General features: G+C 43.0%; 1 protein-coding gene across 1 annotated transcript in view; it reads right to left on the bottom strand.

The window, feature by feature from the left end:
* The window catches only part of LOC140737932 (BEN domain-containing protein 4), a 72,128-nt gene extending 60,272 nt beyond the window's left edge, over nucleotides 1-11,856 (bottom strand). Inside the window, exon 1 of the mRNA XM_073064751.1 lies at nucleotides 11,224-11,856. Coding sequence (XP_072920852.1) covers nucleotides 11,224-11,698 — 475 coding nt within the window. The 5' untranslated portion in view covers nucleotides 11,699-11,856. The remainder of the gene's footprint in view (nucleotides 1-11,223) is intronic.
* Nucleotides 11,857-14,670: the final 2,814 nt, after the last annotated feature.

Genomic DNA, 14,670 nt, shown 5'->3' with positions numbered 1-14,670 from the left:
GATTAAACTAGAGCTGCAGGGTGACGGGAACCAGAGTGCCAGAACAGAGAGTGGAGTGGTTGTGGAGACAGATGTTCTTAAGACCTCAAACAATGTCAGGAATCAAAAGGTTGAGCATGGTGGGACTAATGTTATGAGCTGGATATGCAAACCCCATTTCCAGAAAAGTTGGGGTATTTTCCAAAATGCAATAAAAACAAAAATCTGTGATATGTTAATTCATGTGAACCTTTATTTAACTGACAAAAGTACAAAGAAAAGATTTTCAATAGTTTTACTGACCAACTTAATTGTATTTTGTAAATATAAACAAATTTAGAATTTGATGGCTGCAACACATTCAACAAAAGTTAGGACAGAGGCATGTTTACCATAGTGTTACATCACCTTTCCTTTTAATAACACTTTTTAATCATTTTGGAACTGAGGATACTAATTGTAGTAGATTTGCTATTGGAAATTTTGTCCATTCTTGCTTGATATAAGACTTCAGCTGCTCAATAGTCCGTGGTCTCCGTTGTCTGATTCTCCTCTTCATGATGCGCCATACATTTTCAATAGGAGATAGATCTGGACTGGCAGCAGGCCAGTCAAGCACACGCACTCTGTGTCTACAAAGCCATGCTGTTGTAGCCCGTGCAGAATGTGGTCTGGCATTGTCCTGCTGAAATAAGCATGGACGTCCTGGGAAGAGACGTCGCCTTGATGGCAACATATGTCTCTTTAAAATCCTAATAGACGCCTCGGAGTCAATGGTACCTTCACATACATGCAACTCACCCATGCCGTGGGCACTGATGCACCCCCATACCATCACAGATGCTGGCTTTTGCACTTTTCGCTGATAACAATCAGGATGGTCGTTTTCATCTTTGGCACGGAGAACTTGATGCCCGTTTTTCCCGAAAACTAGCTGAAATGTGGACTCATCTGACCACAGCACACGGTTCCACAGTCTTTCGGTCCATCTGAGATGAGCTTGGGCCCAGAGAACTCGCCGGCGTTTCTGCATAGAGTTGATATATGGCTTCCTCCTTGCGTAATACAGTTTCAAGTTGCATTTCTGGATGCAGCGACGGACTGTGTTAAGTGACAATGGTTTTCCGAAGTACTCCCGAGCCCAGGTGGCTATAATCGTCACAGTAACATGACGGTTTCTTGGCTCAAAGATCACGCACATTCAACAGTGGTTTCCAACCTTGCCCTTTACGCACTGAGATGTCTCTGAGATGTGCAAGACAAATTTGAGCCCTAGAATATGACTGAAAGGTTTAATTAAATCAATCCGCAAAAAGTATATCAGCAAGTATTACTAACTGACCAGTGGATGGATCTACCTGCCTTTTGCACATCAGATGGGCTGTTTCGGCATAAAGCCATATCATTTGGCATGAAAGACCCCTGGAAACCATTCAGAGAATGAGCAGGAAAGTGATTACCATGTTGAGTAACGGCGGACTGTGTACGCTGATGACCTTTGAGATCAATTCTAATCGGAGCAACCATCTTGTGTTTGTTCCAAATTCAAAACTGTAGTTACCCCACTGTGGAAATAAATATATAAAATCTGTAAAGACAAAGAGCACTTGAGAAATTGAAGGTCACTGTAATAAATGGGCCCAACCCTCTGATTCTAGGAATCTCTTTAAAGTGGCTCTTGAGGCTTGCAATGAGACTGGGTGAAATTCTGATCCAAGGTGAAGTGCCAGACTGGAAAGGTTGGTCAGCTACTTCTCAAGCAAAGTATTCCTCCATTGGGAAAGGGCACTGAGTCTCGTTCTTGTCATTCAACAATTTGAAAGGCATGTTAAAATGTAGCTTTGAAACACAAGACCATAGGCTGTTTTGTGGCAAATTGATGCTTCAGCTCTTTGCAACAAAAATCATGTTTGATGCAGGTGACAACAATGATGACCTGTCAAGGGTCCAAGCAATGAAGATGTAAATAAAATGGGATGACAGAAGATCATTGCTGCAGTGTTTTGTAGCATGACGTTGCCCAAGGGTTTAAATCAGTAAGAGCTTGATATATGTAAAGACTTTGTTGTAAATCAAAGTTTATTATGGTAAAGGGAATATATAATTTATGTAAGAATTATTTGGAATTGCCTGAAATTTCTTCTTGTTCTGCCTTCAGTGGCTGTGGGCAACTGAAGTTGATGCAACTTGGATTTGAAAGAACATCATGACCATCGCATCCAACTAATCATTTTCTGCAAGTTCCACCACCTTCAACAGGATCCTACCACCAAACACATCTTTACCTCCTCCCCCACCTACTCTCTGCCCTCCATGGGGAACACTCTCTTCATGGTTCCCTTGTCCATTTGTCCCTCCCCACTAATCTTCTTCCTGGCAGTTATACCTGTAAGCGTAAGAAGCGCTATGCCTGTCCATTCACCTCCTCCCTCACCTCTATTCAGGGCCCCAAACAGTCCTTCCAGGTGAGGCAACACTTCACCTGCATCCTGTTGGGGTCATCTACTGTATCTGGTGCTCCCGATGCAGCCTCCTCTGCGTTGCTGATACTCGACACAGATTGGAGGACTGCTTTGCAGAGTACCTTCACTCTGTCCAGAACAAGCAGGATTTCCCGGCGGCCAACCCTTTTAATTCCAAAGTCCACTCACATTCCGACATGTTGGTCCATGGCCACCTTTACTGGTATGATGAGGCCACTTTCCAGTTGGAAGAGCAACATCTCAACATTTGAGTAGATTCCAACCTGATGGCATGAGCATCGATTACTCTAACTTCTGGTCAACTTTCTCCCTCTCTCCCTTCCCTTTACTTCCATTCCCCACTCTGGCTCCCTCTTACCTCTTCTGCTCACCTGCCTATCACCCCCTCCTCCTGGTGCCCTTCGTCTTTCCCTTTCTGACATGGTCCACTCTTCTCTCCTAAGAATATCCTTCTTCTTCAGCTCTTTACCTTTTCCACCTATCACGTCCCAGCTTCTCACTTCATCCCCCTTCTCCCACTCACCTACCTTCCCCTCACCTGGCCTCACCTATTATCTTCTAGCTTGTACTCCTTCCCCTCCCTCCACCTTCTCATTCTGGTTTCCTTCCCCTTTTTTTCCAGTCCCGATGAAGGGACTCGGCCCAACATGTTGACTGCTTATTCCTTTCCATAGATGCTGCCTGACCTGCTGAATTCCTCCAGCATTTTGTACTTGTACTCTGGATTTCCAGCATCTGCAGAATTTCTTGTGTTCTTGAGTCTTCAGCCAACATTGATGGAAAGAAGCTGGAACATGTTCAAAGGGGTTGTCATCATGATAATATCATTCCCGCTGGTGTAAGTTAGTAAACTAGGGAATGGCATCCAAGAGAACTAGAGATAACTTCTGCTTTTGATGTGACTTCCCAGGATTTAACAGAGGAACTTCAAAATTTCACTTGGGCCCATGTACTCGATTGAACATTGTGAATACTCCCCAGTAATCCAAAGTGTATGACAATTGCATGGTATATAATATGTATCAAAGTTATTTGCATAAGTACAGGAGAAATTGTGTTTGAAGCCTCTTTTACTGCAGTCAGTGGTTTTGCTGTGATTATTGTATAGGTGTCCAACAGTTATTAAGTCCAACAAAACAATGTCGAACCATGTTGACAATCTATATTAATTACAGTACCATATTCATGGTGGCCAACATTAAAATCCCCGCATGGAGGGGAACACCACTTATTGGTAATCCATTGGGCCAGCAACACAAGTTCGGTATAAGAATGAGTCATTGATCCTGGAATCCCACGGCACGTGGCTCAATAACTGGAATCCTTTCTGACATCCATCTACAAAGCACAAGTCTCTCAAATCGAGAAACTCGCTGGGCCTTTTCGGGGGGCCGGCAATCATATTGCGAAGGACGTAATGTAAGTGTAGTGAACTACATATACCTGTCTGGACATGCCCCTCTGCTGACTGCTCCTGTGGCTCCTCCCACAGACCCCTGTATAAAAGTGATTGGAGGCACTGCTCCTCCTTCAGTCTCCAGGATGTTGTGTGGTGGTCTCTTGCAGCTAATAAAAGCCTATCGTTCGCCTCCCGTCTCCGAGAGTTATTGATGGTGTATCAGTAAGTAAGGGCACAGCTCCAACAACCCAGTTCAGTCCCTACCTCTGGTGCTGGCCACATGGAGTTTTCACACGTTCCCATGTGGTTTTCCCAGGTGTTCCAGTTCCCACTCATTCCGCAAAAACATGGAGTTCATAAGTTAATCAGCCACTGTAAATCATCGCGAGTGTGTAGGTAAGTGGGATAATCTGCCGAGGAGATGGTTGAGGGTGGAGGGGGTTAAGTTGATGGATACAAGAGTCTCTGCAGATGCTGGTAATCCAGAGCAACACACACAAAATTCTGGAGGAACTCATCAGGTCAGGCAGAATCTATGAAAATGAATAAACAGTCTAAGTTTCGGACTGAGCCCCTTCATCAGGACTGGAAAGGAAAGTGGAGAGACGCCAGAATAAATAGGTGGGGGGAGGGGAAGGAGGGCAAGTTCAAAGGTGATAGGTAAAGCCAGGTGGGTAGGAATGGTAAAGGGCTGGAGAAGGAGGAGTCTGATACAAGAGGAGAGTGGACCATGGGAGAAAGGGAAGAAGGAAGGGCACCAGTGGCAGGAGTGGAGAAGAAGTAAGAAGCTAGAGTGGGCAATAGAAGAATTCTGTAATCTATACCACTCTGTAAGGGAATAGAGGAAGAGGGAATGGAGAGGGGAAATGCAAAAAAGAGAAAGATTAACAGAAGGAAAAAGCAATGTTCGTGCCATTAGCTTGGGGGCTACATAGACAGAATATGAGGTGTTACTTCTCCACCCTGAGAGTGGCTTCGCTGTGGCAGAAGAGGGAACCATGGACCGATATGTCGGAACAGGAATGAGGATAGGAATTAAAATGGTTGGCCACCAGGAAATTCTGCTTTTGGTGGATGAAGTGAAGGTGCTCAACAAAGCGAGATTCCCGATTTACGTCGGATTTCACCAATTTAAAGCAGGTGTAACCCACATTAATTAAACCCAAAGATGCAATGTTAGAAAGCTCCACCTGCAGAAGGATGAAAACAAGGTTTACTGATTTTTAAAAAAGAGAATTTGAAAAAAACTCTACGCGAGAACAAGGTGCGGCTGATACAGGCGCAGACAAGGAGAGAAACACAGCAATGACTAGAAGCTAAAGATACGAACTGTTAAGAGTGGATTTAGTAGTGAGTATCTTTACCCGAACTTGAAAACCTCAGGGTGAAGCCCCTGGAGGACAGACAATAGCAATAAAAGATTTATAGAAGCTATGGCTATAAAACGCAGCAGCTACAACGAGACAATATCAGCAGAGATGAGTATCCAAGATCCCTACCGTGTAGTCGGGAATTAGTTCTGTAAAATCATCCCAGGGAATTTGGTCATGTTTTTAGATAGATAGATAGATAGATACTTTATTCATCCCCATGGGGAAATTCAACATTTTTTCCAATGTCCCATACACTTATTGTAGCAAAACTAATTACATACAATACTTAACTCAGTAAAAATATGATATGCATCTAAAATCACACTTTCAAAAAGCATTAATAATAGTTTTTAAAAAGTTCTTAAGTAGTTTACTTAAATACATTGAGTCCTAACCCCGGCACTTTAACATATCTTACTCCTGGCGGTTGAATTGTAAAGCCGAATGGCATTGGGGAGTATTGATCTCTTCATCCTGTCTGAGGAGCATTGCATCGATAGCAACCTGTCGCTGAAACTGCTTCTCTGTCTCTGGATGGTGCTATGTAGAGGATGTTCAGGATTTTCCATAATTGACCGTAGCCTACTCAGCGCCCTTCGCTCTGCTACCGATGTTATACTCTCCAGTACTTTGCCCACGACATAGCCCGCCTTCCTTACCAGCTTATTAAGACGTGAGGCGTCCCTCTTCTTAATGCTGCCTCCCCAACACGCCACCACAAAGAAGAGGGCGCTCTCCACAACTGACCTATAGAACATCTTCAGCATCTCACTACAAACATTGAATGACGTCAACCTTCTAAGGAAGTACAGTCGACTCTGTGCCTTCCTGCACAAGGCATCTGTGTTGGCAGTCCAGTCTAGCTTCTCGTCTAACTGTACTCCCAGATACTTGTAGGTCTTAACCTGCTCCACACATTCTCCATTAATGATCACTGGCTCCATATGTATGAGTTTGTATGAGTTTTTGTATGTATTTTTGTATGAGTTTGTGAATTGACTTGCCATGGATGTTAAACTAATTCACCCCAATGAACCAAGAAAGAAGATGGCGAGCTCCCCAAGATTTGAAGAACCAGCGCAGGAACAAAATGTGTAATGACGCAAAGATTTAATGTGATTGAATATGTTTATTTTCATTCAAAGAATCCGAATTTGATTTCCTGCAAGAACTGATTATTTTTGCAGAGAGTTTGATAAGTCACTGAATCAGATTTACTTCGTTTAGAAGTTGTGATGTTGGAGAATTGTCATGAAAGGAGTTAAACTGTGCAAATCTAATTTTTGAATTGGAATCTAAACTTGTAGATATACTGCCTAGAACTGAAACTGAAGATAACTATATACTTAAGAATAGAAATTATATTTGGTTTTCTAACTACCGGTAACCAGGGATAAGTGAAAAGGAAAATTTGGTCTGTAAACTTTTAACTAGGGAATAACATTAGATCTAATTAGTTAGAGAAATTAAGAGTAATAAAGGAATCTCACTGAAAATAATTAAAAATTAATTTGCTTTGGTTTGATAACTAAATTTGGAACCCAATCAGAATACTGGAATTTTGAATTGTTCTTGCTCATGTAAATATTTTGTACATATTGTTTTCTTTTTCTTACCAACAAAACTTATCTCCAAAACTGTATGGTTTCTATTCACTGCCTCCTTCCAATACCTAGAATCTTCTGATGGCCTATTAGCACCTAGTGTAGCACTGTGTAATTTGATTTTCTCAAAGAGTGCAGTGACTATTCACATGCCATAAGACCGCTGCTTCACAGGTGAAACACAGGCTACATTGGGAGCACTGGGTATAACAGACAACTGCAAAAGATTTGCAAGTGAAGTCTTACCTCACTTGGAAGCACTGTTTGGAGCCCTGAAAGGAGATGAATGGGCAGGTGCAGCATTTTTATTGTTTGCAGGGGTACGTGCCAGGAGGGAGAGACGAATAGACAGGGGAGTCACAGAAGGAGTGATTCCTGCAGGAAGTGGAGAATAGGGGTAGGGGGAAGTAAAGCTGTGATTGGTGGTGGGATCCTGTTAGAGATGGTGTAAGTTGTGGTGAATGATCTGTTGGATGTGGAGGCTCATGTGGTGGTTGGTGAGGACATACCATGTTAAGGCAATTAGGTGATTGCTTAAATTGACGGCAATATTTGGAGAATAAAATGGAATTAGTGGAAATGATGCTTGACGGTTGGTGAGGACTTGGTAGGCCGAAGGCCTGTTTATGCTGCATGACTCTATAATTTCCACTCTAATCTAAAGGACATTAATGAGACTGATTGTTTAAATTCACAGTCCAGTAATTCAGTCATAATTTCTGCTAATAATTTTTTATTCTAGATTGATTTAATTGCATGAATTTCAATTCCCCAGGTACTACAGGTGAGATTTGGAAATTACAACACGCTCTCTGCTTGCCTGGATAAGGACAGCATCAACAAAACTTAACAAATTCAACAGTATCCAAAGCAAACCAACTGAATGATACCTCAAACATTCAACAACCCCAAGAACAATATACTGTATCTACAGTGTATGCCTCCTGCACAATATATTGTAGTTACTCGATAAAGCTGCATCATCAACACCCCACAAACTAGCGAGAAAAAGGTTAGTAATTTTGTTGTGACACCACCACTCCTCCAAGGTGCAAACAGAATAGGATTAAGTGGGCACATAGACAGGAGGGTGAGTGGGGCTGCTGAGAATCAAGGTTGGGTTAGTGGGCAAGGGTTCTTGGACCCGGAGCCTACATCTTTTAGGTGGGTGCAAGAGAGCAAGGATATACCTGACAAATGATACTTGTTTATATTCCCGCTGTTGTGTGAGCATAAAATCACATGCAACAGAGTCTAGTCTCCAATTGTCCTAATCTCCCTTGTCATTAGATCCGAACTTAGCCCTGGGAAACCCATCTGGTAGCTGGCATCGAAGGAAAAGCAAGCCATGTCAATGTGGTACACAGTCTCCTGCTGTTCGCCACAGGGAAAGTCTTTGCCAGCATTATCCTTGGGTAGCTTTGCCCAGCTCCAAACTACAGTGTGATTCGATCCATATGGAGGCGTAGTGCACACAATATAGATAGATAGATAGATAGATAGATAGATAGATACTTTATTCATCCCCATGGGGAAATTCAACATTTTTTCCAATGACCCATACACTTGTTGTAGCAAAACTAATTACATACAATACTTAACTCAGTAAAAATATGATATGCATCTAAAATCACCCTCTCAAAAAGCATTAATAATAGCTTTTAAAAAGTTCTTAAGTAGTTTACTTAAATACATTAAATACAATCAACCCCGGCACTTTAACATATCTTACTCCTGGCGGTTGAATTGTAAAGCCTAATGGCATTGGGGAGTATTGACCTCTTCATCCTGTCTGAGGAGCATTGCATCGATAGCAACCTGTCGCTGAAACTGCTTCTCTGTCTCTGGATGGTGCTATGTAGAGGATGTTCAGGGTTTTCCATAATTGACCGTAGCCACATGACAACTCCAATAGAGATTCAGGAGGCAGCATCAACCATCTCCTTCCAGATTTCTTTCAACACCACCAAACCAAGAGGGAATGTGCAGCAGCACCTCTATTTCCACGACTCACTGAAAGCTATTTTCATCTTATGTTTGCTTTACACAAGCAATGAACCTAACCAACAAAGTTACATTACAGACCAGCTCAATGAATTCCACTACCACGGTAGACTGTGTCATTGGCCCATGCCTTCTCACTATAACATGGTTTCTTACAATGTCCTATAGCAGCGGAGCTAATTTTTAGACCTGTTCAAACTGCAGTGGTTACATTCCAGAACCAAGATTACCTGCACCCAGTGGGCTGTAATATGTAGACAACACTTACATTTTGGAAGTGATTGGAGACCATTCTGAGGCCACCATCATTCATTCACCGAAGGTTACAAAAAGGTGGGCCTTACATTGAATAAGCACCACACAAAGGTCCCCTACCAATCCCTCTCATTACACACACATGCCTCTGACTATAAAGGTTCTCAGCAACAGCTTGGAAGATTAGCTCAATTTCTCTCATCTCAGGTGGCTTCTCAACAAAGGCAGATATAGTTGATGTGTTTAGGGAGCAGCAAGCCACAGTCCAAGGGGAGGTATAAAGTGAATTAACCATTGGCTTCATTCATACAAATAAGACCCACCTACCTAGTTACTTTCAGATGCAACTTACAAGCAGTAATGGATTTTGAAATTGCAAGGACATATGGATAAATAAGTATTGTTTTCTATGAAAGGCGGAGTCTACAATTGGAGACGGCTCAAGAGGTATCCTTTGGGAATTGGTAAGGTAATATGTGGTCCCTTAACGGATATCTGCATAAAGATATCTGTTAAATATTTGCCCAAAACAAAAGTGACATGATCATGAAACATCTTGACATGCATTAACCGAAAGTAGAAACGACAGGACATCAAACTCCCAATCATGACTACACTGATTGGGGAGTGTAATATCTATGGAAAAACAATAGATGAAGTTCTAGGATTTGGAATCAGGCACCAGATGTCATGAGTTAAATACTTTGTGTCTTTGTGACATAGATAAATGGGAACCTGTTTCTCCAAGTCTGGGATCAAAGGAAGTTCCTTATTTGCAATATTGCCACTTAGTACTTCAAACATGGTCATAAGCTTTTTTGTCTGTCAATCAATGGGCAGAACAAACAGTCCAATACAAATGTTGGGCTATCTGTAAATTTAAAAAAAAAACACCCCTCACCATGTAGTGGTTAAAAATTTGTATGTTTTGGGCATCTGGGTTTGACTTTAGAACATTGATGTTGACACTGACACTACCTAGTCTCAATAAAGGTGTTTGAATATTCAGAACTCGTCTTGCCACTTAAGATGTGTTCCCGTTTGAGTACATAATTCCATAGAATAATCTGTCCACTCACAACATATTGAGGTAAACTACACACTGTAACTTATATTCATCAGCTTTTCTTACTTTTATACCTCAAACGTACAGCAACATGATGATCTTGGAGATACATTCAACTGCTCTCTCTTGTATGTTTGCTTGTTCTGAACGAAGACCTGGTACAACGACAGCTCCAGACTCCGAGTGGCTCTTTAAACCGTAGAAGAAATTTACCATTGTCTTCAATATGCCAATACAGCCTCGGGTAATTAAAGATCAGATCCCTAGAACTGGCACAAATCTCATGATTTACCCGGTTTAACAGTGATTTCTGTCCTGTTGTACACTTCTGCGACTAGGGTATTCTAGTTTAGATTATTAGAATGTCCAAAACATTCATCCTTTTCTTACAATCAGAAGAAACAATGTGGTAACTATGAAAATCCGTTTCACAATCAATTTTACAAATGCAATTCAAAACTCGAGCTGTTTTTAGCTGTACCACAATGCTTAGGTGTTACCTTTAACGTTAATATATAGAGTGCAGACGTTGTAATTTGCACAGCAAGATTAACTCCAACAACAAAGCTTTAGAGATTATTAATATTGTGCATGTACACAGAATACAAATGCTATCATTTTGATCGTGTTCCCATCTGTAATGCCCATCTTCGCTTCAGACGCCAACTAATTTGTTTCATTTTTTCAACGTCCTCAGGTTTTTAATTTCGTAAGCTTACCTTGCAGCTTCAATTTGTTGATTTGCTGCCATGTCTCTAAGTAATAAAACTGAAATCATCTGCTAAAATTGTTCCTCAAAACCTTACTCGTAATACGGATTTAACTGAGAGTAAATCCTACCTTCCCGCTGTAACGCGGAGTTACAAACTCAGTGCCTGTCGCCATGGTGCTTGCCAAAGCTGGATAACAGGTTGTAACATAAAAACTAACTTGAGTTAGTTCAGCCATTCTTCGGAAAACTTGTCAAGCACAAAATGACAAAGCACAAAACGAGAAACTTTTAGCTGCGGGAGTTAAATGCAGAGCAGCGCATGGGTAACACATGAACAGGGACAAATACCTGCGCTCAGGTTGATGTTGCTGCTCTCAGCCGCTGGCTGGTTCGTGGATATGCCGTTGTACCTGGCGGAAGGATGGTCAGGATCGGTCGCTCCAAGGTGTGACTGAGATGCCGAAGCAAACGTTGATGTCGCTGGCGATGCTGTTCCCGGGACCAGCCTACTGTTGGACGTGCTCTGATAAGGGTAATGCTGCTGTTGGTGGTACTGATGGTGGTAATGCTGTTGCTGCTGCCCGGTGTTTATGGCAACCGGCTGCTGGTGGTGACTCTGATGGGGAGCTCCTCCTCCTGCTCCAGCGCCAATGGCCAGCTGCGGGATCTCCACCATTGTAGGTCTCTCGTACCTCCTGGCCATCATCACCTTCTTCCCGGGGAACGCTTTGTGCACACTGTATGGGCTTCGCTGTTTGCACACTTTGGGGACGGTGCCCGCACGTAACGTTTCATCTTCCGTCTGATGTATCGCCTCCTCCATTGCGGCTCGCTGGTACCGGGGAGGCGGAGGCGGGGAAGCGGCTTCCCTTCAGCTTCTGCTTTGACGCTTCTACCAAGCCCAGCTCACAGTCGGAAGGGGCCACCGGTGATTGGCAGCGCCGCTGACCTACGCCCGGGAAAGTTACCGGCGAACCGACGCGCAGCCCCGGAGCGACCCAATGAGAGGAAGACGAGGGCGGGACTTCTGCTTCAACAGAGGCTTCTGTCACTGCTGTCTGTGTAACTGCTTCGGTCCCTGTCACTTGGGTCTCTCTCTCAGTCTGCGTGTGTCAGTGTCCCACCCTGTACCTGGGTATCACAGTGGGTGGGTCTCTGTACCTCTTTATGTGCCTGTAAGCATCAGTGACCCAGCATGAGTCTGCGCTTCGTAATGTGTCTCAGCATGTTTACATGTTTCAGTCTCACTATGTATCTGTCACCTTCTAGCATGTATGTATACTTATGTGTCATTGTCCCTATTATCATTAATATTCTCGTTACGTATGTCTCACCGTGTGTCTGTGTCAATCTTTCTGTTTCTATGTCCATGTGATTTGTGTGTGTGTGTGTGTGTGTGTGGGCAAGTGTACGTACACAGATCTCCCTCCGTGCATCTGTGTTGTATATGTGTCTCAGTGTATACCTCTGGTTATGTATTTGTGCATCTCTATGTTTCTGTGTTGGTGGTTCTGTTTATGTGTGCATGTTTGGCTGTGGTATATTTGCATGTCTCCCTTAGTTTGAGTGTAAGACAGAGCAGGGGAGGGAGGGAGGGAGGGAGGGAGGGAGGGAGAGAGAGAGAGAGAGAGAGAGAGAGAGAGAGAGGAGAGAGAGAGAGAGAGAGAGAGAGAGAGGGAGAGGGAGAGGGAGAGGGAGAGGGAGAGGGAGAGGGAGAGGGAGAGGGAGAAGGGAGAGGGAGAGGGAGAGAGAGAGAGAGAGAGAGAAAGAAAAAGGCATGAAAACAGGCCATGGACCCAAGTCCGCACCAGCCATCAGCTGCCCTTTTGCACTAATTTTCCATTAGCTTCATTTTTTATTCTCCCCAAATTACCATCAATTCCCTCAAATTCTACCATTACAATTTACAGTGGCTACCTATCCCATTAACCCACATGTCCTTGGGGTTTGGGAGAAAACTGACACACCAGGAAGTCACCCAAGGGAGAACATGCAGACTCCACATGGACAGCAACCGTGGTTAGGATTGAACCCAGGTCTCTGGCGCTGATACAGGGAAGGTACATTGTAGGTTGTGCAAGTGTAAGTCTTTGCAGGCTTCTTTCATTTTCAGTAAAATTTTGTACCTCTGTTCAGGCATACCTGCCTTAGTGTTTGTAGATTTGTGCCTGTATCTGTCTGTCCCTCTGTATAATGTTTCTGGCTGTCTACAATGACTCCAATATGATTTACACAATGCCTTGTCAGCAAGGGATAAACAAGACATGCAAAAATGCCAATCTTTGTTCTTATCATCTTAGCACACAGCGCAGTGCTCTTTCTACAACTGTAGATTATATGTTGAATTTCTTAAATATTCAACTAGTAGAAAATTAATAACCAGCCACAATTCAATTTCCAGTGTAGTCTCTGCCCTGCTAAATTCTGCAATGCTAAGAAAGCAAAAGCAGGTAGAAAATTATTCAATGCATTATGTATATGTTATAGACCTATATTCTTCCAGCCTGTAAGACTTCTATTGTCCCGCACACTTTTGTTAATGATGTCCTCAAAGCTCTGATGCAAAGGGCTATTTTTAGGTTGAGTAACACTTAGAATTCTATGACTACTGGGCTGGTGATCCTACTGTCTCAGACAGGATTGTTGGGAATCTTACAAGTGCCAAGTGTCAAGTGCCCCTTTGTCATCCATGGTTGTTATATTCAGTTTATTAGGGTGAAAATTCATAGTTAAAAACGGAACTTTTTTTTACAGTAAGTACTTAAATACAGCTGCAGTGACCCAGTGACCACAGAGAAGATTGGAGGCTGGTGCTTTCTGGTTTCTTGTGCGCCCCTCAATAAACTAAATCTATGAATACCCATTTCCTATACCTGCGATTCACAAGTTAATATATTTATGAGGACCTTCCTCTGTCTTACCCAGCAAACTTGCATATGCTATGGAGTGAACTGCTCTGTTCTCTCTCACTTCACATATGAAGGAGACAGATAATTATTGCTAAATGGAAGTAGATGGAAATAATCTGAATCCATGAAGTAGGTATATTAAGTCCAATGTCCAACCAAAATTGTTGCTTATATGTGAATACAATGATGTTTCATGGATTCAGAAGTACTTATTTACTTACTGTCCAGGTTGGGCAGCAATGAAGGTCCTCCACCTCAGGGCTTCCTTCATTGTATCAATCCTTCTTGGTTTTCACTACTGTCAACCATTCATGTTTTGGGTGGAGACTTGGGAACACAATGTAGAAGAATTCTTCATCACTGTTTCCTTAACAATTTTGTTTTACCAGTCAAGTTTGTTAGCCCTGAGTTGAACCCCCCAAAACTGGAGGACTGGTGGGCCACCCTTAGTTTGGCTTCTAACCTTTGACCTGTGTGGTGAACTACATATACCTGTCTGGACACGCCCCCTGCTGACTGCTCCTGTGGCTCCTCCCACAGACCCCGGTATAAAGGCGATTGGGGCCTGAGCCCTGCCTCTCAGTCTCCAGGATGTAGCATGGTGGTCAATTGCTGCTTGTTCTTTCTTCCAGTCAATAAAAGCCAATATCTCGCCTCATGTCTCGGAGAGTTATTGATGGTGCATCAACCTGTTTGGCATGGGTGACAGTACCAAGCTCCAAAGCATAAAATCCCGACTCTAGCTCTGCAGGTGATCGAGCCACGTGAGCTGTCAAACCACGATGAGGTTGTAATCCTCTTGGAGGATTCTACTATTTGAGATCTTTGGGGAGGTCATATCCATAACTAAAGGCATGGTGGGAGACGACCATCTCAGAGTCATTTT

The sequence above is a fragment of the Hemitrygon akajei genome, chromosome 13, assembly GCF_048418815.1.
Source record: "Hemitrygon akajei chromosome 13, sHemAka1.3, whole genome shotgun sequence".
Lineage (NCBI taxonomy): Eukaryota > Metazoa > Chordata > Chondrichthyes > Myliobatiformes > Dasyatidae > Hemitrygon > Hemitrygon akajei.
This window is presented reverse-complemented; position numbering and strand designations above follow the sequence as displayed.